Consider the following 25,292-nt stretch of genomic DNA (forward strand, 5'->3'; position numbering starts at 1 on the left):
GAACAAGGCAGTCACTTTTACTTTATACATTCCTAATTTTCACATAAATAGCCATAAATAAAACATGAGATTAAATTTACACTTAACTCAGAAGGTTATTCACCCCCATTCTGTGGTTCAGGAGCTGGTTTTGATACTCTCCACCTCTGAACACATCTGAGAGAGTGTCAGGCCTGACCTCATTCGAGGACTTTATCATCACCGCTCTGGTGTCACTCTTCAGCAAATATCGAGCAGTGAACTAAGGTATATGTTCAACTCCTCCTGCCATGCCAACTCACCCAGTATCAGCTCTCAGCAGAAGGCTCATGTTTTAAAACATGCCCCACCTAAACAACTTGTATCCAGCTAGCGTGAGATAACCTGATGAGGAGGCACACCTAATGAGCAGAGCACAGGAGTGCTGGAGGCTGTGGCAGCCATGAGGATCAAGGAAACTGCACATGCTTCCAGGCACAAAAACAACTGCCAGTTCAGCAGTTCTTGTTTTGATATTCTCAACTGCTTATAAAAACTGTGCGAGTCCATCAATGATAAACGACAGCTCCTACATAGCACACTTCAGCATCACGACTCCAAAACCCAAGACCTATTGGGAAGAAAGAGGGAATGGCACATAAACTAACACGCAAATCTGTGCATTTCTTGCAATTCCTGCACAGCATGTTCATAGTCAAAGTTGGTTCCTTTGCAAGAAGTCACCCAATCCCAGAGTGCAGCCCAGGCTAGGAGCAGTGCTGGGGAATGGGAGCTGGGGGTCCTGAGAGACACAAGCTCCATAGGAGTGACCAGTGAGTGGTTGCAGCAGAGAAAGGCAACAGGGTGCTGGAGAACATCAAACAAGGGCATCACCAGCAGAGATAAAGATGTCATTGTCCCACTCTGCTCAGTGACTCCCCAATGCTGGACGCTGTTAAGATTCAGCTGAACAGGGTGCTGGGACATCTACACTAGGTCATGCTTTGCCTAGAAATGTTGGACCAGATGATCCTTGAGGTCCCTTCTAACCTGGGATTCCGTGATTGTATGATGATTCTATGATTTCTTCCACTACCACCAAGACAATTTCTGTAGATGCTCTCATCCCAGTGTACTCTACAGCATTAATAACTGTGGCATGCACATCACGGCCTCTTTAATGTATCACCAGCAAGAAATCAGACACAGTTAGAAGGCATTTGGCCCAGAAATTTCCCAAGATAAGATTCTCTTGCATCACCCACATTTGAGTTTTCCTTGTGAAACCCTTCCATAGCCCAGGCATTGCCACTACTAGCACTCAGCCCTTCTAATAACAGCTAATAGCCCTTCTCAGCTTTGTAGCTTCACAAACCTTCAGTCCCTTGATCATGTGAGCTATAAGGTATCAGACAGGTAACAGCAAGACAAGCATATGCTGTCATTAACATTTGTTTTCAATGCTTTATTATGTGAGTGAATAAAAAAAAACCTCAGGGAAGAAAAAAAAAATCCAATCAAGTTCAAGTGTCATCTGACTAATCACTAAAATAAAAGTTATCTAGCCAGAGAGATGCAGCCAGCCAAGCTAGCTTTAGCCCAGCATGCCCTAGCAAGATGCTCCTTCATAAAAAAAGTCTCCATGATCAGTTGGATAACTGTTAACTGGAGGGAACACTCAGTCTTTAAGGTTTTCAGCACATATCATAGGTGAGAGTAAAACTTGTTTCTATCAAAAATCACCTCAGACCAGCAGGATACTGCAGAGACAGTGTTGCCATTACCAATCTAGCAGAAGTAACATTAACAGATGCAAATTACCATAAAAAGTATTAAATGTTGAACCAAGTATACATTTCGGTACCACCTAAAGTTACTTAAGAACCACTTGCATAGAATCATAGAATAGTTAGGGTTGGAAAGGACCTTAAGATCATCTAGTTCCAACCCCCCTGCCATGGGCAGGGGCACCTCGCACTAAACTATGTCACCCAAGGCTGTGTCCAACCAGGCCTTGAACACTGCCAGGGATGGAGCATTCACAACTTCCTTGGGCAACCCATTTCAGTGCCTCACCACCCCCACAGTAAAGAACTTCTTCCTTGTATCTAACCTGAACTTCCCCTGTTTAAGTTTGAACCCATTACTCCTTGTCCTACCACTACAGTCCCTAAGGAAGAGTCCCTCCCCAGCATCCTTGTAGGCCCCCTTCAGATACTGGAAGGCTGCTAGGAGGTCTCCACGCAGCCTTCTCTTCTCCAGGCTGAACAGCCTCAACTTTCTCAGCCTGTCTTCATATGGGAGGTGCTCCAGCCCCCTGATTGTCCTCGTGGCCCTCCTCTGGACTTGCTCCAACAGCTCCATGTCCTCTTTATGTTGAGGACACCAGAACTGTACGCAGTACTCCAAGTGAGGTCTCATGAGAGCAGAGAAGAAGGGTAGGATCACCTCCTTCGACCTGCTAGTCACACTTCTTTTGATGCAGCTCAGGACACGGTTGGCTTTCTGGGCTCTGAGCACACACTGAAGCCAGCTCATGTTCAGTTTCTCATCAACCAACATCCCAAAGGCCTTCTCCACAGGGCTGCTCTGAATCCGTTCTCCGCCCAACCTGTAGCTGTGCCTGGGATTGCCCCAACCCAGGTGTAGGACCTTGCCCTTGGCTTGGTTAAACTTCATAAGGTTGGCATCAGCCCACCTCACGAGCATGTCCAGGTCCTCTGGATGGCATCCCTTCCCTCCAGCATATCAACCAAACCACAAAGCTTGGCGTCGTCAGCAAACTTGCTGAGGGTGCATCAATCCCACACTCCATGTCGCCGACAAAGATGTTGAACAAGACAGGTCCCAACACTGATCCCTGAGGGACACCACTCATTACTGGTCTCCAGTTGCACATTGAGCCGCTGACCACAACTCTTTGCGTATGGCCATCCAGCCAGTTCTTTATCCACTGAGTGGTCCATCCAATCAAATTGATGTCTCTCCAATTTAGAGACAAGGATGTTGTGCGGGATAGTGTTGAATGCTTTGCACAAGTCCAGGTAGATGATGTCAACTGCTCTGCCCCTGTCCATCACTTCTGTAGCCCCATCATAGAAGGCCACCCAATTGGTCAGGCAGGATTTCCCCTTAGTGAAGCCATGTTGGCTGTCACCAACCACCTCGTTGTTTTTCATGTGCCTTAGCATGTTTTCCAGGACTTTATTTTCAAATGAACATTTAGCACAGATTTGTTGTGGTTTAAGCCCAGCTGGTAACTTAGAACCACACAGCCGCTTGCTCACACTCCCTCCTCCTTCTTCCTCCCCCAGCTCCTGAAGGGATGGGGAGGAGAATGGAAAGAATCTAACTCCCATGGGTTGAGATGAGAACAGTCCAGTAACTAAGGGATAATACAAAATCACTACTGCTACTACCAATAATAATAATAATGATAAGGGAAATAACAAGGGGAGAGGATATGAAACTAAAAGGCGAAAAGGAAAAGAAAACAATAAACACAAGCGATGCACAATACAATTGCTCACCACCTGCCGACCGATACCCAGCCCGACCCAAGCAGTGATCTGGGCCTTCTGGGTGACTCCCCCCAGTTTCTATACTGGGCATGACCATGCTGTGGTATGGAATACCCCTTTGGCTAGTTTGGGTCAGGTGTCCTGTGTCTGCTTCCTCCCAGCTTCCCGTGCCCCTCCTCACTGGCAGAGCATGAGATTGAAAAGTCCTTGATTGGGGTAAACATTACTTAGCAACAACTAAAAACATCCATGTGTTATCAGCATTGTTCTCAGGCTAAAGCCAAAACACAGCACTGCACCAGCTACTAAGAAGGAATAATAACTGTTACAGCTGAACCCAGGACAAGACTGATAACCAAAACAAACCTTAACATTGACTTACCAGGAAGCCTGTTCATGCTGACCCCTTGAGCAGAAAGTCCTATTCCCATGTACCTTCAAAAAAACAAAGTATCAGTCAATCACAGAATGGCCAAGCCACCAGATTTCCTGCAGCAGAAATAGAGCAGTAAAAAAACCACAACCCAATCCACAAACATTTAAGGTAAATGTTGAAATCACTTTTCCATTATTTTCTTGAATGCAAGATAAAATGTCAGTCTGCTTTAGTGACTGACAGCTTTCCGGTATACAACTACAGCTACTCTTTAGCTCTTCATGTGTAGGAAGAGGACTGAAAAGCAATCAGCAACTAAACTACTGGGGTTTTTGGGTTTTGTTGTTGGCTTTGTTTTGTTGTTTGTTTGGGTTTTTTCTTCCATATATCAGAAAAAACACCCCCATTTATATAGGTGGTTAACAAGAGAATAAAAAATACCTAAGGGCAGCTATAGTATATGGGGACAAATGTCTATCTAGCTTAAGGTATTGCCTCCAGGAACAGCTGGCAGTGGATGCACAGGATATAGCAAACAGTTGTACTTTCCAAGAACATTCTTTCATTGTCCAACACATTTTACACATTTCTAAAGGTGTTCTTTCTGTATTTCACACCTCAGTAGATTTCCTCCATTAATCTGATCACTTTCTGAACCTTTGCAAGCTCTTTGAAAAGACACCATCCTACAGCTCCACCACTCAATTACTGTCCAAGCTAGTTTTGCTTGATGCTTGCATTTTAAGAATTAGAAGAGAGGGGAAGAGCATTTCTCTGTTAACTTTACTCAAGGATTTGACAGTCCTCATTTATAACCCACTCCCCAATGGTCTCTTCTCAAGTTTGACTACTCGCAATGAACTCAGTTGTTCCTCTTATGGAAGCTCCTCTATACATCTTAATACTCTTGCTACACTTCCAGTTCTGTATCCTCTTTGAGGAGCCAGGGGAAACCAGAACTGTGAGCATCACTCACAACACAAATGCACATGGTGATTATTACAGACAACAGTATAATGACATTCTCTATTTTGGTTTCTATTTCTCCCCCTCCTGGTCTCTATTATTCCTTTTTTTTTTTTTTTTTTTTGACTGCAGATGAGAACTGAGCTGAACAGCTGCTCACTTCCTCAATTCCAAATGCTCCAAACCAGTTTTGCATATACAACAAATTCAGAACTAGTTAAGCAGTATTTACAGACCTACTCCTTGCTTGTTTGCTTGAGTGGTTTTTTTTTTTATTTTTATGAATAAATTATAACATTAAATATCATTCAATGTAAATCTCTGTAGAGTCTGCCTGCCTGTATCATCCCTGGTTTTGGAGGTTTCAGGTGTGGACAGACTCCATCTGAGGTATCCATTAACTGCAGTCTCTTTTTGAGGGATTCCAAGAGACTCTTAGAAGAGGGTGCACAGAAACATTAGCACCCACTTCAAACAGGAAGGAAAAAAATAAAATAAAATTAAAAAACCCCACTTTTTTTAGGGGTCTGGGTAATGATACATTTAAATCCATTATCCATCATACATAAGATATATACCTTAAATAAAACCAGGCACCTCCTAAAACCATCTTCTCAGCAGTGAACATGGAACACTTGGGACTGCTGCCCCCCCCCCCCCGACCAGATCAGAAGCTTCAAAAATACTGCATCAGTAGATCAATTCTAAATAGAGTGGAGACACAAAAAAAGTAAACACAGACACATGCTAGTGATTCAGGCAGAACAGTCTTCTTTCCACTTACCAGCAGCCTTGGCAGTTACCATAGCACCGAATTCTTCCAGATTTCTCCTGCACCTCATCCCAGCTGCTTTTTAAAATTTGATTATACTGAATCAGCAACACTTCCCACCAGCCATAACATCAGCTCTGCCTTTCATCCATACACCAGTTCTCCTTGGCCACAGCAGATGAATGAAGGACCTTGGTAGCAAGCCTTCATGCCAAAAAATGCTCACTCCACACACGTGTCTGCACGGCACACGACCAGCAGAATTGCCAATAGCTTTCCCTCTAGATCTTACAGCACGGTGACAGAATAGGCTGCATCTCCAGCAGTGTGAGCAGCAGGCTGAGGGGGTTCTTCCCCTCTGCTGCACTCTAGAGAGACTCCCCCTGCAGTCCTGCGTCCAGCTCTGGGGCAACAGCACAAGAGGGACGTGGAGCTGTTGGAGCCAGTCCAGAGGAGCTGGAACTGGATGAGTTTTAAGGTCCCTTCCAACCCAAGCTATTCTAGGAGTCTATGAAGATTAAGTTCAAAGAGACAAAGTTTTTGGTTCCCTTCCCCAGTTCCCGAGTACATCAGCAGTAAACATCAGCATGCATGCTACTCCAGCCCAGTGACCTTTAAATAGGACAGCATCACTTCTGGCTCCTAAAAGAACTTGCGTGGTGGATTCTGCAGTGCAGAGATTTAATATACGCAAATTTAAGTTGCAACTTGGGGGGGGAAGAAAAGATGTTTGGGTTGGGTTTTTTTTGATTCTACCAATAAAAGGCTTTCCTTGGAAAAGAGATGGAAAGAGCTGAAGTGATGACTGTACTTCCAAATTATAATTTAACTCTTACAGATACAAAAGATCTCAGATGCATTTACTCAGCCAGGAAGCATTATATATTGTCACTGGGCAGAAATTATCCAAAAAGCTACAAGGAAAGTTATTTCACAGGAGTGACAATATTTAACTAACCTAACTTCAAACGCAGGGATCTCTCAAAGAGGCTGTTCTAAGCAGTCATACAAGGAGAGGAATATACCAACCGCTGCATTTAGTTTGTCCCCAAAGGGGAATCCACCCATGTGAGAAGCAATTCTTCAAGTCAAAAGTTACTTCTTCAGAACAAACTTGATACCTAGAGAGCCTGCCAAAAAGTCAACGTAAGAAAAGTTTTTTGGCTAGTCTAAAGCTACTTTATGCGAGCGACCCACAAAAATCCTCATGAACCCAACAGAAAATCTTCAGAACAAACCTGCCCTTTGACAGCAGGTAGCTAATGCTGGAATTCCAGCACTTGCATTTGCCTTTTCAAGTGCAGGAATGAAGAACCCACTGGGTAGAATAGAGAACTCTGCAAAAGAACTCCATGTATATCTGTACTTTTTATTCTCCAGTTTTAAGAATCCCAGAAGCAACAAGCATCTCCCCCGGAACACTTGGAAAGCAATCACCCCTTGTGAGGCATTGCTATATGCAAAATAAATGTGGCGCAGAAGGAGGGAGAAAGCAATTAGTCCATGGTCCTAACTGGACCAGGGCAGTATTCTTTAAACAAAGGAGGTATTTCTTTACCCAAAAAGCTACAAGACTTTCTCCAAGAAACATAAAAAGAGTACTTATCTCAAATGCTCGTTCTGACAATTAGCAGAACAGATTTATTAAGGCTCTGTCATGAAAAGAAAAATACTATGGTTCCCCCTTATTTCATAACCTGCTGAAAGGTACCGAGTCAGGATGGTAAAACAATCTACACCACTCCTCTTCCAAGTGCCTTTACCTGGAAGGCAGACAAAATTCACCCCATCTGAAAGATGGGGAGATGAAAAAAATACATTGATTCACTGTCTAATAGTCACAATCCTAGAACCCTTCTTTGCTGCTACAGTAACACCATGCCAGGGTAAAGCATGCTGTAAGGAGAGACAACTGTGTATGCTGAGATACAGTGAGGCCCCAACTTAAAAGTTAAAAACATAGATGTTAAATAATTTGGTTTGTAGGCCACAACTTCCAACAAAGCAGTCATGCCCTGCTCAGTTAGTGAACTAACAACATCACTAACATGCAGTAGAAATTCCTACATTTTATTACGCAGCCCAGCCAAGACCAAGCAGCCCAGCTGAGCCACGAGTTAACCAGGGGACATTCCTCTCTTCCAGAAGTATGTCTGTGATTCAAAGGCTTACTGCATCCTGCATTTTTTTATAATAACCACACCTATCTGGTAGGAATCCTGTCCTCCCAGTTATCATGCACCCCACTCCTTCAACGCCCACAGCTAAGTCTAAAATAATCATACTAAATTATGAAGTTAAAGACTAATAATACACCCCATCACACTAGTGGGCATTTCAGAGACTTCCACAGTCTCTTGTGCAAAGCTCTGAACTATCATTCTTGTCTGAGGTGGACCCTGACTTCATGCCAGTTTTAAAGAGTGATATATAAAGAAATGATAACCCATATCGATTTACCACTTGAAACCACATTGTCACAGTTATGGTGGGGGAAGGGGCATGTTATTTTAAAGCCATGAAAAAGCAAGTTGCATCTGTTTAAAAAAATTACCTATGGTACATAAAATACTGGATTCCAACTGTCTCTAACTTGTAACAATAAATATTTTGGAACTACTACATAATGGAATATAATGGACCTCTGAAGCAGAAGCAGTTCTGGTTTTACTCATGGATGTTGCGCTGTTCTGTAATGGTGCTTCAGAAATAGCACTGACAGAAAGAATCCCAGTTCCCCAAGCAGAGGTCAGTAAAGACAAATAATGCAAGGCTGAAAAGAAGATAAAGGCAAGAAAATAAAATTCTTAAGAGCTCATTAAAAACAACTACAAGTATCCTGAGGGATGGAGGAGACGCTGCCCATCAGCCCTTAGAAATGCAGAGAAGCTCTAAAAGCCAAAGAACATGGAAGAGAAGGTGAGTGAGCAGAACAAAATGAGGCAGCAATGTGGTAACATAACACTTCTCAGTCTGTTTATGAATAAATACTGGCAAAACTACAGAAGAAGAATAAAAAACTGTTTTTGATAGACCAAGGTATCAGATTCCCAGCTCCCTTCCACTTCTAGGATCATGTTCAACTGGTATCTGTCAGCTGTAGGAAGGGTCAAATCTGTCCCTTTTCTGAGTTACCTTCAGGAAGGGAAAACACTGATGATGTAGATTAGCAATATATGTAGGAATACCGAAAGACAGAAAATAAAGATCAGAGATGAAGACTTGACTTGAGCACCATTTAAGAAAGAAAAGGCATAATACAAACCTCAACAGGCTAAAATTATCGCTGGGATATAGAATAACCAACTTCTCCATCTGTCACCCCAAGCACCATCACATCCAACGCGACCCCAAACCCTACAAAATACTGTGGTTGAAACCAACTGTACCTGAAGCTGAGGTGTTGCACCAAATTGGTTTTTCGACTCCAGATTTTTTTCATTCTTGACAGCTGACTTTGTTCTCTAAGTCAGCTGGTATTCAACAAAGGTCACATAAACCGTGTCAGTGGCAAATGGTGCATTCAGCCTGGGAACAGCATAAAGCATTACTAAAATGAATACTTTGATTATTTATTCTGGTGACACCCAAAAGAATATGTGGAAGTTCTGTTTGGTTTGACCAGGTGACTAACAAACCTCACTTCCAAATGAGCTGCTGAAAATTGAGTTCAGAATCGCTGAAAATTTTTTATCCAATATATTAGGGAAGTTAAACAGCTTTCCACAATTGAATGGACATAAGATTCTTTGACTGCCAGTCTAAGCAACAGTTCATATTTCCTGGCATGAATGAAGCCTAAAAAACAGTAAAGACAGACAGTAGAGACACTACACACATCTAAAAGAAAGGCATCCAAATGAGGGCAAGTCATATAAAGACTGCAAGTTTCACACTGAAGACTAATATTGCATTTCAGTCCACCATAACAGTCAGCTTCAAACAGCAGCTTAAGTTCCTGTTTTCTCCACTGGAAAAAAGGAGGAAAAATATAAATGTGAAACTCAAATCAGAAGAAAACACTCTGCTGCCAAGTAGAATTATAGAATCAACTAGGTTGGAAAAGACCTTTAAGATCAAATCCAACCATTACCCCAGCACTGCCAAGGCCACCACTAAACCATGTCCCTAAGGGCCTCGTCTACACAGTTTGTGAACACTTCCAGTATGGCGATACCACCACTGCCCTGGGCAGCCTGTTCCAATGCCTGAACACCCTTTTCGGGGAAGGAATTGTTCCTGATCTCCAGTCTAAACCTCCCCTGGTGCAGCTTGAGGCCATTTCCTCTTGTCCTGTCACTTGTTCCTTGGGAGAAGAGACCAGCCCCCTCCTGGCTCCATCGTCCTGTCAGGCAGTTGTAGAGAGCGATAAGGTCCCCCCTGAGCCTTCTCTTCTCCAGACTAAACCCCCCCCAGGTCCCTCAGCCGTTCCTCATCACACTTGTGCTCCAGGCCCTGCACCAGCTCTGTTGCCCTTCTCTGGACCTGCTCCAGCACCTCAATGTCTCTCTTGCAGTGAGGGGCCCAGAACTGAACACGGGATTCGAGGTGCGGCCTCACCAGTGCCCAGTACAGGGGGACAATCACTGCCCTGGCCCTGCTAGCCACACTATTGCTGATACAGGCCAGGATGCCATTGGCTTCTTGGCTGCCTGGTGTCATGGTTTAAGCCCAGCCAGCAACTCAGAACCACGCAGCCGCTCGCTCGCTCACTCCCCTCCTTCTTCCCCCCCCCAACTCCCAGAGGGATGGGGAAGAGAATCAAAAGAAAATAACTCCCATGGGTTTACAGTCCAGTAACTAAGGTACCATACAAAACCACTACTGCTACCACCAATAATAATAATGATAAGGGAAATAACAAGGGGAGAGAGAATACAATTGCTTGCCACCCACCAACCAATACCCAGCCAGACCCGAGGAGCGATCTGGGCCTTCCGGGTAACTCCCCCCAGTTTCTATACTGGGCATGACGTGCTGTGGTCTCAAATACCCATTTGGCCAGTTTGGGTCAGGTGTCCTGTCTCTGCTTCCTCCCGGCTTCCCATGCCCCTCCTCACTGGCAGAACATGAGACTGAAAAGCCCTTAATCAGAGTAAGCAATACTTAGCAACAACTAAAAACATCAGTGTGTTATCAGCACTGTTCTCAGACTAAAGTCAAAAACACAGCACTGCACCAGCTACTAGGAAGGAGAAAAATAACTGCTACTGCTGAACCCAGGGCACTGGGGCACAAGGTAGCTCATGTTTAGCTCCATCATTCAGCACAACTAGGTCCTTTTCCATGAGCAGCTTTCCAGCCATTCTCTTCCACAAGGTAGCTGGTTCTCTTAGGAGGTATTCTCCCATCCCTACAGGCTGATTTGCTCTGGTTTAGGCTCTCATCAGGAAATGGATGGTAACAACTCTTACGAAAGGAAGATTTACCTGCTAACGCAGGTTTTCATGAAATGACAGAAAGAAATAACTAATATTTTTAGGTAAGGTCTATTTTTATTTTTTATTTTTTTAATTATGTGGAAAACACATTACAGGAAAAGTAACAAAGTTTTGATAAACCTATTTATGAGGTAAGAACACCCTCTCTTTAAAGCAGTGGCACATAGCCAGAGTTAGGGTGAGCACTGGGAAAGCAACACACACTGAATTCACAGATCTTTACATGCTGCTATCTCCACAACAAGAAGCAAAGGTTAGATGTGGTGAGCACCAGTACACAGAACTTATAAACAAGAAGGAAGATTGAAACTGTAGCGTGGAAACAGAGATCCAGCCTTATACAACTGGTACAACGGAAACCCAATTCCTAGAAAAGCAGTTAAGAAAATGAATGTGGCAGTGCAGTCGATACGGAATCATAGAATCCCAGACTGGTTTGGGTTGGAAGGGACCTTAAAGCTCATCCAGTTCCAACCACCTGCCATGGGCAGGGACACCTTCCACTAGACCAGGTTGCTCCAAGCCCTGTCCAACCTGGCCTTGAACACTGCCAGGGATGGGGCAGCCACAGCTTCTCTGGGCAACCTGTGCCAGCACCTCACCACCCTCACAGGGAAGAACTTCTGCCTAAGACCTCATCTCAGTCTCCTCTCTGTCAGGTTAAAGCCATTCCCCCTTGTCCTGTCCCTACAGGCCCTTGTCCAAAGCCCCTCTCCAGGTTTCTTGTAGCCCCTTTAGGCACTGGAGCTGCTCTAAGGTCTCCCCTTAATGAGCCTTCTCCAGGCTGAACCAGCCCAGCTTTCTCAGCCTGTCTCCAGAGCAGAGCTGCTCCAGCCCTCATAGCATCTCCATGGCCTCCTCTGGACTCCAACAGCTCCACACCCCTCTTGCGCTAGGGGCCCCAGTTATAATGCAGATATCGCACAGTTAACACAGTTCAGCTTTACAGCACCAGTGGCAGAGCTGAAGTCAAGCTTCGCAGTAGATCACAGAATCATTTAGGTTGGAAAAAACCTTTAAGATTATAAATGCTTTAGCAGTTCATCATCCCAGACCTTCATAAGTGAAGGAAAAAAGTTTCCCTTCTAAAAAAGTTATGCAACTTGCACAATTTCATTATTAAACAGATAATTGCTTAGATCTATAAGCCAGAACATTTAAATAATTAGTTCCCATATGATTTATCATAACCATATTCTGAAGAACTGAATTATAATAATGTTTTTACACATTCTAAATATGTTCAGTTTATTTTGATATATTTGACTTCTGCCATATTCCTACCTTTTCTATAGCAGATATTCAGAAATAGCAAGATGAGGGGAGAGAAAAAACAAAAACACCAAAACGCCAAAACCACCTTTTCCTGAAATTTTTCTTCTTTACTGTGCAAAATCTCACAACTCAAACTGGACCAAAAAAAAAAAAAATTAACAGAAAGAAGTTATTATCACCACCTGAAAATTAGATCTCAGACTTAAGACATACCTAAATACACACATCACAAGTGAAAAAGTCACACATCGCCATTGCTACTTCCATTTTGTTTCCTAATTTCATAAATTCTTTTAATGAGAAGTTGATATTCTATCATTACAATGTATGGGCCCATGATATTGCTACAAAGCCCCGAGTTTTGCTTGCCACTTCATTGATGAAAAAAAAAAGCAATAAAAAAAAAAAAAACCCCAATTATCAACTTCAAATCAGATAATCCAATCTCACAACTTGCTTTCCATTGAAAAAACTGCTTTCAGTGTTACTCGCTTTTGCAGGAGTTTAGCAGAACACTGACAGAAAATAACTTCATGTATGAGATGTCATCAGTCATCATGAAACTTTCACAGAAAATGAGTGTCTCAACCTCAGAGCACCAAAGCTCAGTCACAGTCAGGAGCAGAGCAAGCAGGACGTGCTAAGGCAAGACTGTCTGCCAATGGGAACAAGGTAAGAATGGTTTACTGAATCTGCTTGGGGGATTTGAAAAAAGGGAAATAAGCCCCATTTTCAAGAAGGGGAAAATGGAAGACCCAGGGAACTGCAGACCAGTCAGTCTCACCTGTGTGCCTGGCAAAATCTTGGAGCAGATTCTCCTGGAAAGCATGCTAAGGCACATGAAAAACAACAAGGTGGTTGGTGACAACCAACATGGTTTCACTAAGGGGAAATCCTGCCTGACCAATTTGGTGGCCTTCTATAATGGGGCTACAGAACTGATGGATAGGGGCAGAGCAGTTGACGTCACCAACCTGGACTTGTGCAAAGCATTCAACACTGTCCCGCACAACATCCTTGTCTCTAAATTGGAGAGACATCAATTTGATAGATGGACCACTCAAGTGGATAAAGAACTGGCTGGATGGCCACACGCAGAGAGTTATGGTCAACGGCTCAATGTCCAATTGGAAACCAGTAACGAGTAGTGACCCTCAGGGATCAGTGTTGGGACCTGTCTTGTTCAACATCTTTGTCAGCGACATGGAGTGTGGGATTGATGCACCCTCACCAAGTTTGTCGATGACACCAAGCTGTGTGGTTTGGTTGATATGCTGGAGGGAAGGGATGCCATCCAGAGGGACCTTGACACACTTGTGAGGTGGGCCAGTGCCAACCTCATGAAGTTTAACCAAGCCAAGGGCAAGGTCCTACACCTGGGTTGGGGCAATCCCAGGCACAGCTACAGGTTGGGCAGAGAAGATATTCAGAGCAGCCCTGAGGAGAAGGACTTGGGGATGTTGGTTGATGAGAAACTTAACATGAGCCGGCTTCAGTGTGCGCTCGCAGCCCAGAAACCAACCGTGTCCTGAGCTGCATCAAAAGAAGTGTGACCAGCAGGTCAAAGGAGGTGATCCTGCCCCTCTACTCTGCTCTCATGAGACCTCACTTGGAGTATTGTGTACAGTTCTGGTGTCCTCAACATAAAAAGGCCATGGAGCTGTTGGAGCAAGTCCAGAGGAGGGCCACGAGGATGATCAGGGCGCTGGAGCACCTCCCGTATGAAGACAGGCTGAGGGAGTTGGGGCTGTTCAGCCTGGAAAAGAAAAGGTTGCGTGGAGACCTCATAGCAGCCCTCCAGTATCTGAAGGGGGCCTACAAGGATGCTGGGGAGGGACTCTTCATTAGGGACTGTAGTGGTAGGACAAGGGGTAACAGGTTCAAACTTAAACAGGGGAAGTTTAGGTTAGATATAAGGAAGAAGTTCTTTACTGTGAGGGTGGTGAGGCCCTGGAACAGGTTGCCCAAAGCAGTGGTAAATGCTCCATCCCTGGCAGTGTTGAAGGCCAGGTTGGACAGAGCCTTGGGTGACATTGTTTAGTGTGAGGTGTCCCTGCCCATGGCAGGGGGGGTGGAACTAGATGACCTTAAGATCCTTTCCAACCCTAACTATTCTATGATTTATTTCTGTGTTAATTTAAATGAATGTCTGTGGAACAACATAAGATCAAGTAAGCAGACAGTTCCCACAGGATATCCCCTTTAGCCACATCCAGACACACCTGACATTACAGGGTGGCCACAGCACAGATGAGGGTACACAGACAACTGTGCCATTACAGCAGAGTGCTTTGTGGACAGGCCTTCTATCAGCATCTGGAAACCATCAGAGCACACGAGTGAAAGGCTTTTCAAAGAGCAATCACGCTTACCATATGCTGAAGTGCAAAGTTGGCAAGGAGAAACACAAGCCAGAAAGAGAGGGGCAGATTACTTGTTACTGATGTAAAGACTGCTAAACAACTGATACCTCTGACCTTTATTTTTCTTTTTCAGAGAAAAACAAAGCTATTTTTAAGTTTGGGATACGGTGCACTTGTGTATGAAAGCTAAAGGAAGATTTAAAATAAACTATGGTATGGACTAAGCCTGATTAGCTCTCTGGCCACTCTCCTCAAAGTACTCTTCCCCCCCCCCCCTCAGAAAAATGCCCATGACCTAATGCAGCACTGATCAGTATCTCTGGACAACAGGCTGCACATCCCAGAGCAACTGTGAAACAGTGCTGGAAAAAGGATAACAACACACCCTGTTGCCAGTGTCTTCCCAACCTCCCTCTTCTGCCCTTCTGGGTCTCTTCTTTCCCACAGAAAGCACTGCTAGAATCGGGAATCTGTACACAGTTGAGGTTGGCTGGTGGGATGTCCCCCCAGTCACAGTCCATCACAACCCACCACGTGGCTGGAGGAGGTAAAACAGGTCAAGAAACCAAAATGGTAGCCAAGAACGAGCACTGCCACCTGTGAGACAATTCACGTTGCCCCAGCATGAAGGGGACAATAAAGATGAATTGTCCTCCTGAGTCACAACAGCCTGTAAGTTGTGGGTTGACTGCCCTACCCTGATGAGTCTTACACTGCTCCTGTTTACCAAGCAGAGAAAACAGAAGCTGTGAGATGTGCTGACAAATCAAGTGACCAGAAACACATTTGAGAGAATGAGTCCAGTGCTTCAAATATAGTTAAGGTTGAACTTCTTGTAAACACCACCTTTACACAAGCAGGAGTTATTTGTGGCAGCTCATGAACAAAAGTCATGTACATTTCTGCCAGTCTGCTCACCTGAGCAATGCTGGAAGCAAGCCACCCACAGAACCAGGAAGAGATTTGGACCAGGAGGCACCTACCAACCTTCAACCTCCAACCTCTTGAGGTTTAATAAAGCTAAGAGCAAGTTCCTGCCCCTGGGTCAGGGCAACCCCTGGTATCAATACAGGCTGGGGGATGGAGGGATTGAGAGTAGCCCTGCAGAGAAGGACTTGGGGGTACTGGTGGATGAAAGATTGGACATGAGCAGGCAATGCGCACTTGCAGCCCAGAGGCCAATCGTATCTTGGGCTGCAGCCAGAGGAGCGTGTCCAGCAGGTCAAGGGAGGTGATTCTGACCCTCTGCTCTGGTGAGACCCCACCTGGAGTACTGCATCCAGCTCTGGAGTCCTCAGTACAGGAAAGACATGGACCTGCTGGAGAGGGTCCAGAGGAGGGACACAAAAACGATCAGATGGATGGAGCACCTCCTGTGAGGAAAGGCTGAGAGAGTTGGGCTTGTTCAGCCTGGAGAAGAGAAGACTCCGGGGAAACCTTATTGCGGCCTTTCGGTTCTTAAAAGGGGCCTATAAGAAAGATGGGGAGAAACTTCTGAGCAGGGCCTGTTGCGACAGGATGAGGGGTGATGGGTTTAAACGAAAAGAGGGGGGATTTGGGCTGGATGAGAGGAAAAAATTTTGTACAATGAGGGTGGTAAAATCCTGGCACAGGTTGCCCAGAGTGGTGCTGGATGCACCATCCCTGGAGACATTCAAGGCCAGGCTGGATGTGGTTCTGGGCAACCTGATCTAGATGAAGATGTCCCTGTTCATTGCAGGGGGGTTGGACTAGATAAACTTTAAAGGTCCCTTCCAACCCAAACTATTCTATGATTCTATGCTTCCTTCTTCATCCTTCTGCCCAAAGCATAAGTAACTATGAAAGTTATATCAGGCAGTCTGGGGCCTTGCCCAGGCACATTTGAAGATGGAGATGCCACAGCCTCTCCAGGCATCCCATTTTGGTGCTTAACCATTTTCATGAAGAAAATTCTTCCTTATGTCTAGCTGGCATTTCTCCTGCCACAACTTGTGCCCTGTTGCCTCTCATCCCTTTGTTCCAATTGACAACACCTGGGAGACACACACACAATGGATCAGGAATTAAGTACCCAGCAAGTCCTAAGACAAAACTGTTCAACAATTAGAATGGAACTAAATAAGGGTTGCTGCAATCCTCCCCTTCCCTCTCCCTGCTCAGCCCATCCCTTTAGTGACTTGCTTTCAACCCACATCAGTGAAGAGGACCCTGAAAAGTAGTCCTCAATTTAAAACAAAGCAAAGAAAAAAGAAAAAAGCAGCAGCAACTTCTGACAGTGATGTCAATAGATTAAATCATCATCATTATTTTGATGTGGCCAGCTTTCAACCAGTTATCTCCTTGAACCAGCTCACCATAGGACCAGCGTCGTGGTTTGAGCCCAGCCGGTAACTCAGAACCACGCAGCTACTCGCTCACTCCCCCCCTTCTTCCTCCCCCTGCTCCCAGAGGGATGGGGAGGAGAATCGGAAGAATGTAACTCCCACGGGTTGAGATAAGAACAGTCCAGTAACTAAGGTATAATACAAAACCACTACTGCTACCACCAATGATAATAATGATAAGGGAAATAACAAGGGGAGAGGATACAATTGCTCACCACCTGCCAACCGATACACAGCCCGACCCGAGCAGTGATCTGGGCCTTCCGGGTAACTCCCTCTGGTTTATATACTGGGCATGACATGCCATGGTATGGAATACCCCTTTGGCCAGTTTGGGTCAGGTGTCCTGTCTCTGTTTCCTCCTGGCTTCCCCTCCTCCCTGGCAAAGCATGAGACTGAGAAAGTCCTTGGTCAGAGTAAACATTACTTAGCAACAACTAAAAATATCGGTGTTATCAGTGTTGTTCCCAGGCTGAAAGTTAAGAAACACAGCACTGCACCAGCTACTAAGAAGGAGAAAAATGACTGCTATAGCTGAACCCAGGACAACCAGGTAGCAGACTGTCAGCATGAGTGAAGGCACAGAAACATACAGCAAATGGAAGGGCAGAATCCCACGGTCCTGACTTGTATAATCTTAAAGCATGGTGGAACCACTCCCTCTGTGTTCAGCACAGACAAGAAGGTGAGAAGAGGGCTGGAACGAGAGACTACAAACTAAATTCTCCTCTGCTCTCTGAGGATAAGAGCCATGTCCCCAAGCACAAGCAACAGATCCATCTACTGACAGATCTGATTTTTTATGTGTTGCCTAGCCTCCTTGTCAAAACAATTTTTCAGTGGTAGCCTGGCAGCCTCTCCTCTCCCAGGAAAACAAAACAAACAAAAAAAAAAAAGAACACAAACCCCCCCGAAAAAAACCCCAGTAAATAAACATGACCTCTTCTCAATAAAGGCTAGAACCACCAGGACGAGAAATTATCACCATTCAGCTAAAAGACAGACTCAGTCATCTTCCTTTAATGTTGCTGCGTTGCTTCAGCCAAGACTTGCAGAACTAAGCCAACCCCTGGCTTAGGGCTAGAAGATCACAGACACCAATATGAAGGATGACCAAATAGCGTTTTATTAAACAACAGCAGGCATTTTATACCTTTCGGCCACACGGAAGTACCTGTGCTGACCCAATCAGAGGGCAGGTTAACAATTTTTACCTTTTATGGTATTGCCGAGCCTTGCCCCACAATTCCCCTCTCCATGCTATGGGGCTTGTGAGAGTATCTAGGGAGGGGCTCTCTCTTTCCATACATCGCGATATCTTCCGGCCGCCAGACCTTAACTACCTACACTTTAACTCAAAGGACCGTGGTTATATCTCAGTGCATGAGCAGTGGAAGATCCAAAGCTAAGATAAGCTGATAAATCTTAAAAGTTTAAGTGCATTAAACAGGTTTTTTGCATGCTGTACTTGCTTTGAAATATCTGCCAGTAAACTAAGCTAGATTCTACTGATGCCTAGGAAGGAAAGTCTAGCGATGGTAAAGGAAGAGTTTTCACAAATCATTTCGTTTGCTTTGGTAACAAAAGCACCTTTATGGAGGCAGGTGCACTAAAGGGGCAAGGGAGAAGACAATGCAGAAGAAGCAGCTGTTCCACCAGCTATGGGTGCAGTGCTGTGTCAGTCTAAAGCCACTTGTGTTTGAGCTGCTGCAGTCCTGCCTCTCCACTTGCGCTGGCACCAGGGTTTGCAAAACTGAGCAGAGATGTGATCTGCCTGAAAAGTGGGGGAGGTAAGGGGGGTGTTTTTACAGCTAGGATACAATGTGGTGGAAGGAAACAAAGGAGAGAACCACAGCAGGCTGAGTTTAAATCCCCTTAGCCCCATGAAAGTAACAGAAGGGAGAAGTTTACAAGGTGGTGCTGATACCTCAGTTGTCTCCATACCTCAGGTTTCGCTCCCATGGTGACACCTTGTCGTGGTTTGAGTCCAGCCGGTAACTCAGAACCACACAGCCACTCACTCACTCCCCCCCTTCTTCCTCCCCCTGCTCCTGGAGGGATGGGGAGTAGAATCAGAAGAATGTAACTCCCACGGGTGGAGATAAGAATAGTCCCGCAACTAAGGTATAATACAAAACCACTACTGCTACCACCAATAATGATAATGATTAGTGAAATAACAAGGGGAGAGGATACAATTGCTCACCACCTGCCGACCGATACCTAGCCCGACCCAAGCAGTGATCTGCCCTTCCGGGTAACTCCCCCCGGTTTATATACTGGGCATGACGTGCTGTGGTATGGAATACCCCTTTGGCCAGTTTGGGTCAGGTGTCCTGTCTCTGCTTCCTCCCGGCTTCCCCTCCTCCCTGGCAAAGCATGAGACTGAGAAAGTCCTTGGTTGGAATAAACATTACTTAGCAACAACTAAAAACATCAGTGTTATCAGTGTTGTTCCCAGGCTGAAAGTTAAAAAACACAGCACTGCGCCAGCTACTAAGAAGGAGAAAAATGACTGCTATAGCTGAACCCAGGACACACCTCCAATCCAGAATGGGCAGTTTCTGATGCCAATTCGAGAACCCACTTTTCACAGTGCGTCATACACAGGCAACATCTCTTGTCAGGCTGCAAAAAGTCATCATGCCAGCTTCAGGATTCTCACATCTCCAGTAAAAGCCGCTGGGAGCTTCTCTCTCTTACATGCAGCCTTAGTTTCTGTTGTTTATTAACAACTGTCAGCATCCAACCAGAGTGCAGAGCTCTACACTAACAATTATTAGCACAGAGAGAGGACAGCTTTGAGCAAAATCAACCAGAACTCCTCAAAGCACATTTCCTGAAATCCACTGAACCAATGAATTTTTTGAGATCCTTGTTTCAAACCCCAATCGCTCACATTTTAAACTTAAATGTGAAAAGCTGTCACAAACTCCAGCAAGAGGGACGCTGTGAATAACATTATGTGGTCCTGACCTCACTACTCTGTACAGCAGAAATAAAACAACAAGCTATAGAACAGAGACTTCACATCTGAAGTACCCGTTCTGGAAGAGAGCTCAGAAAGACTCCTCTTTCTCTCCCCTTGCTAACAGGCTTCCAGTTGAGTTCCTAGGGACATGCTTTGCCACCTAGGCCACTTGAAAACTTCATTTCCTTCAATCTTCACTTTAGAATTCTGGATTTTTATTCCTTTAAACTGAAGCCACCATGGTGTAATAAACACTGAAGAGCTTTTTCAGAAGAGATATCTCTGCTGCAGTTCACTATTACAACCCACAAAGCCTCCAGTGAGCAGACTTCAAGCTATTAAAGATGAGACACACGAGAGCAGCTTCTTAAGTGACAGACAGGCAGCAGCTACAACATCAACCCACAATTCCAAATCCCAGTGCCACAGTGTGTAAGATAAAAATTGGAGTGCACTCTACCAGCAAAAGAGAAACAAAGCACAGGAAGGGCTGAGACATCAGCCAAGCTCTCAAAAGCTCCCCACTGCCTGGCTTCAGATCACAGCTCACATTCATATTGCTGTAGTGTTAATACACGCAGTTCCCCATCTTTGAAAGTATTCCTGGAAAAGTAATCGTAACTACAGAATACGGCAAAACCAACAATGGACTAATAATATAGTCAACTCGGATCTTGGGAAACAAGCAGAAAATTCCATTATCTCCCTGTAAGGTTGATCTATCTCCCTGTAAGGTTGATCTAGAATGATTATAGGTCAGTGACCTGTCGTAATGCAGTTTCTTTGGAAAATTGTCTTGAAGTTCCCTGTAAATTATTTTGATTTTAGCAATCACATAAGCTAATCGAGTGCAGGGTCTCAAAACAGACAAGCAGTTAATCACCAAGTTAGTGAAGCGAAAGAATACAGATGGTCTTTTCCCTGCATCTGTAAAGCATTCAGCATCCACCTCTGCACAGATAACCTAATAATCATTACAGACCTAAATGCAGCACAAATAAAGATGCTTTGCAAGTCCCTTTACAAATAAGCCACTTCTCAATTCAACAGCAAAACATTTCAACAGTAAGAACTTATGACTTCAATTCAGTTTTCAGTAGGGATGTTTGCTGCCCTTCTCCCTATGACCCTGTCGTGGTTTAAGCCCAGCCAGTAACTCAGAACCACGCAGCCGCTCGCTCACTCCCCCCTTCTTCCTCCCCCCACTCCCGGAGGGATGGGGAGGAGAATGGAAAGAATGTAAATCCCACGGGTTGAGATAAGAACAGTCCAGTAACTAAGGTATAATATAAAACCGCTACTGCTACCACCAATAACAATAATGATAAGGGAAATAACAAGGGGAGAGGATATAAAACTAAAAGGGGGAAGGGGAAAAAAACCAAACAAAAAAAAACAACAAACAAAAAACCACCAAAGAAAAAAAACCACTAACCAGCAGTGATGCCCAATACAATTGCTCTCCACCCACCAACTGATACCCAGCCTGACCCAAGCAGAGACCAGTCCCTTCTGGGTAACTCCCCCCAGTTTATGTCCCAAGCATGATGCTCTGTGGTATGGAATACCCCTTTGGCTAGTTGGGGTCAGGTGTCCTGTCTCTGCTTCCTCCCAGCTTCCCGTGCCCCTCCTCACTGGCAGAGCATGAGATTGAAAAGTCCTTGATTGGGGTAAGCATTACTTCGCAACAACTAAAAACATCTGTGTGTTATCAGCATTGTTCTCAGGCCAAAGTTGAAAACACAGCACTGCACCAGCTACTAAGGAGAAAAGTAACTGTTACAGCCAAACCCAGGACAGACCCCTAAACCAGCCAGAGTTCAAATGTTATTCTTGAAGGACAGGATTAATTAATTGCACTTGATACCTTTCCTGTGGGGCTTTCCCTTCTGGATAGTTAGGCCTGCGATGTTCATCCTTTAGCAATGAAAAAGGCCAAATACACACAGCAGGCTGATACCTTTATAATGATTAAAAATTCAGTCTGCAGTAGCTGTAGAAACCCAGACCTTGTCAGAAATGCCCCTTTATTGCTTTCCCAACATCTTGAATATTGCTTTAAAGGAACTCCATATACATCCTCATTCAGTTACATCTTGGATCAAAATACTGCCAAACAGAATTGTCGTGGTTTGAGCCCAGCCGGTAACTCAGAACCGCACAGCCGCTCGCTCACTCCCCCCCTTCTTCCTCCCCCCACTCCTGGAGGGATGGGGAAGAGAATCAAAAGAATGTAACTCCCATGGGTTGAGATAAGAGCAGTCCACTAACTAAGGTATAATACAAAACCACTACTGCTACCACCAATGATAATAATGATAAGGGAAATAACAAGGGGAGAGGATACAATTGCTCACCACCCGCTGACCGATACCCAGCCAGACCCAAGCAGCGATCTCGGCCTTCCAGGTAACTCCCCCCGGTTTATATACTGGGCATGACGTGCTGTGGTATGGAATACCCCTTTGGCTAGTTTGGGTCAGGTGTCCTGTCTGTTTCCTCCTGGTTTCCCCTCCTCCCTGGCAAAGCATGAGACTGAGAAAGTCCTTGATCAGAGTAAACATTACTTAGCAACAACTGAAAACATCGGTGTTATCAGCGTTGTTCCTAGGCTGAAAGTTAAGAAACACAGCACTGCACCAGCTACTAAGAAGGAGAAAAATGACTGCTGTAGCTGAACCCAGGACAAGAATGAACACAAGACTGGATGGGATCTAAACCCCACTGCCAGCTCAGCTCCCTGAGGTGCCAACTCACAGGGGATGGCTGCTTCTAATGCTACCTAGAGGATCTGCTGCTGTAGCAGTTCTTCCACTTGCTCCTGGTCAAGTAGTAGAGACTGACAGGGCAAACAGTCTCAACAACAGCCTACAATATTAAATAGTACCACAAAAAGCAGGATTGATGCAGGAAAAACATTCTCAGATTTAGTATTCTGGTTCCAGCAGAGTCCCCTAAGCTTCCACAGTCATCATGCTGCCCTGTGGTGCAATCTATCCTGAGCTAAGGCCCTTTGACTTGAGGCCAAATTCAGGTCCTAGACCAGAGATGACAGAATCAGCAGATTCCAGCTTATATTTACAATCACCCCATTTCCTCCTCTTTGAACATCTTTTCCTTGATCATGCATATAGGGTTTATAAGAAACGGTCTCAGAAGTTCTCCTTCCAGAGCTCAAGTACTGCTATGAGTACTCTTCACCACACCAACATCTCTCTAATAGTCCAAAATTAAGGTCAAGGTTCCTCCCTATTTCACTCAACTTCTGAGACATCATAATTCCAGAAATCCAAGTGACCAGATCTAGCTAGCAAGAGGAAAAACAATTTTAATTCAAACTGCACCAGTGACCCAAAGTTTCCTAAATTTTTAAAACTGCCCATATCAAACAGCACAGAAAGCAGCTGTGTAAGTGCCTCTGCCTCCAGCACATTCTACCACCATCTATTAACCAAGAGAACCCAACCTCCCTGTGATGTCCCTGCCTTTCCACCCTGCAGCCACGGGACCTCCAGCCCTTCCAGAAAGGAGGTCAGAGTACAGCAGAACTGTTAAATCCACACCACCAACCACTGAACTGGAATGAGGCACTTACCCATCTCTACCTTTACTGACAATCTTCACTTCAAAGTAATAAATGCCACAGGCTGCAGGTATAGGGTGCGTAGCCCTGACTGAGGCAGCATCTTTGTGATTCTTACCGTGACCTAGGAAAGAACAGAAATGTAAGTCCTGATGGGAGCTGAACTCTGCCACATTTTGGTCTGAAACACCACTACCAGAACACAGCAGGGACCTGTTTCTATATACATCCACTAATTTAAAGCTGTCTTTTCAGAGAACTGGAATATACAACTCTGCGCTGCCACTGTGAACCACCCCTTCAGTATGAGTGCTGTAGTTTTTCCTTTGTTTACACTGTGAAGTTACTGAGAAAGACTCACAGTAGCACCTCTCCCCCTCCCCACATACAGAATTTGAAGACCTATGTACACCAACAGAAGACAAAAATGATTACACAAGAGGGGAATGACATCAGTGTTTACTAACCAGGCAGGAAAAAGAATAATCAGTTCTCCGCTGGGTGAGTAGGGAGAACAGTCTCCACTGGCAAGCAAGGAAAACACCAGTGCGATTCCCCCAGTCCTACAAGTCCACAAGCATCCCTTTCATGTAAACTCATGGACCCAAAGCTCCGCTATGCTTCGATGGCATCCGGCCCCTTGGCCAGGCTTTAGGCAGGATGACCGACTAAACAGACGACCTGGTTACACTGAGGCACTCGGGCCCAGGCTGGTGACACTGCGAAGCGTTCTAAAAAGCAGCACACTCCACCAGGGAAAGAGCCCTCGCCTCCTGACCGCCTCTACTGCCTAAGCCCAGGGAAACCCACAGCACCCTGGGCCAGCAGCCCGCCCCGCGGCTGAAGCTCGGCGGTCCTCGCTCCCCGTGTTGCTCCCCGGCCGAGGCACCCGCTCCCCCAGGGCTGCCAGACCCGCTGCCACCCCAGTGGAGACCCGGGTGCCAGCCGGGCGAGGGCCACACCGGGGCCGCCCCGCTCCAGGCCCAGGCTGAAACTGAGCCCGGCGACCGCCGCCCCAGCCCAGCACCTTTGTAGTGGACGCGCAGATTGTCTTGTGAGAGACCAATATAGTTGCACTTGTCCTTAGGACTCCAGGACCACGGCAGCGGCGTCTCCTCCTGGTTGACAACGGGGTAAAGCCGGCGGAGGCGCCGGCTCAGCTCCTGCTCCACGGGCGGACACAGCAGCGCCGCGCCCCCGCCGTGCAAGCTGCCCACGCCCGCCTCCGCCATCTTGGATTTGCTTTGTGCCACTGGGCGGGGAACGAAACCCGGCTCCGGCCGCTGGCCAATGGGCTGCAAGCGCTACCTGACGGGAAGCGGAGTCTGGTCCACACTGCACCCGCCTCCCACGCTCACTAGGGCTACAGCTCCCGAAAAGCTCCGCGCGCGAAGCCCCCGTCCCTCCTTTCGGCGCGCTGCACGCTGGGAAACGGTCCGAGGAGTGCCGCCGGGCGCGGGATTTCTGCTCCTGGTGTGCTTCGTGGCAACGCGTCGCTGAGAGGCTGCTTCGCGCCTGTTGCTGTTCTCCCACCGCCTGCGCGAAAGTACCGGTATGGACAGCCCCGCCAGCGGAGCTGGCAGTGCCATGCTAGTGGCCTCACCCCGGGGCCAGCCGCTCCGTAGAGCCTGCTTCCTGCCGGGGCGAGGCTGGGCAGCGCCGGAGCTGCCGCCACTGGGGTCCTGGAGGGGGGGAAGCGT

General features: G+C 45.9%; 1 protein-coding gene across 1 annotated transcript in view; it reads right to left on the reverse strand.

Annotated features, from left to right (window-relative positions):
• LOC115619035 (ran-binding protein 10) overlaps positions 1–24,757 on the reverse strand; it is an 85,100-nt gene extending 60,343 nt beyond the window's left edge. The window contains exons 1-3 of the mRNA XM_030511049.1: positions 24,620–24,757; positions 23,605–23,716; positions 3,862–3,914 (exon numbers count right to left, since the gene is read on the reverse strand). Of these exons, the coding sequence (XP_030366909.1) occupies positions 3,862–3,910 (49 nt within the window). The 5' untranslated portion in view covers positions 3,911–3,914; positions 23,605–23,716; positions 24,620–24,757. The remainder of the gene's footprint in view (positions 1–3,861; positions 3,915–23,604; positions 23,717–24,619) is intronic.
• Between the last annotated feature and the right edge of the window lie 535 nt (positions 24,758–25,292).

The sequence above is a fragment of the Strigops habroptila genome, chromosome W (genome assembly GCF_004027225.2).
Source record: "Strigops habroptila isolate Jane chromosome W, bStrHab1.2.pri, whole genome shotgun sequence".
NCBI classification, from domain to species: Eukaryota; Metazoa; Chordata; class Aves; order Psittaciformes; family Psittacidae; genus Strigops; species Strigops habroptila.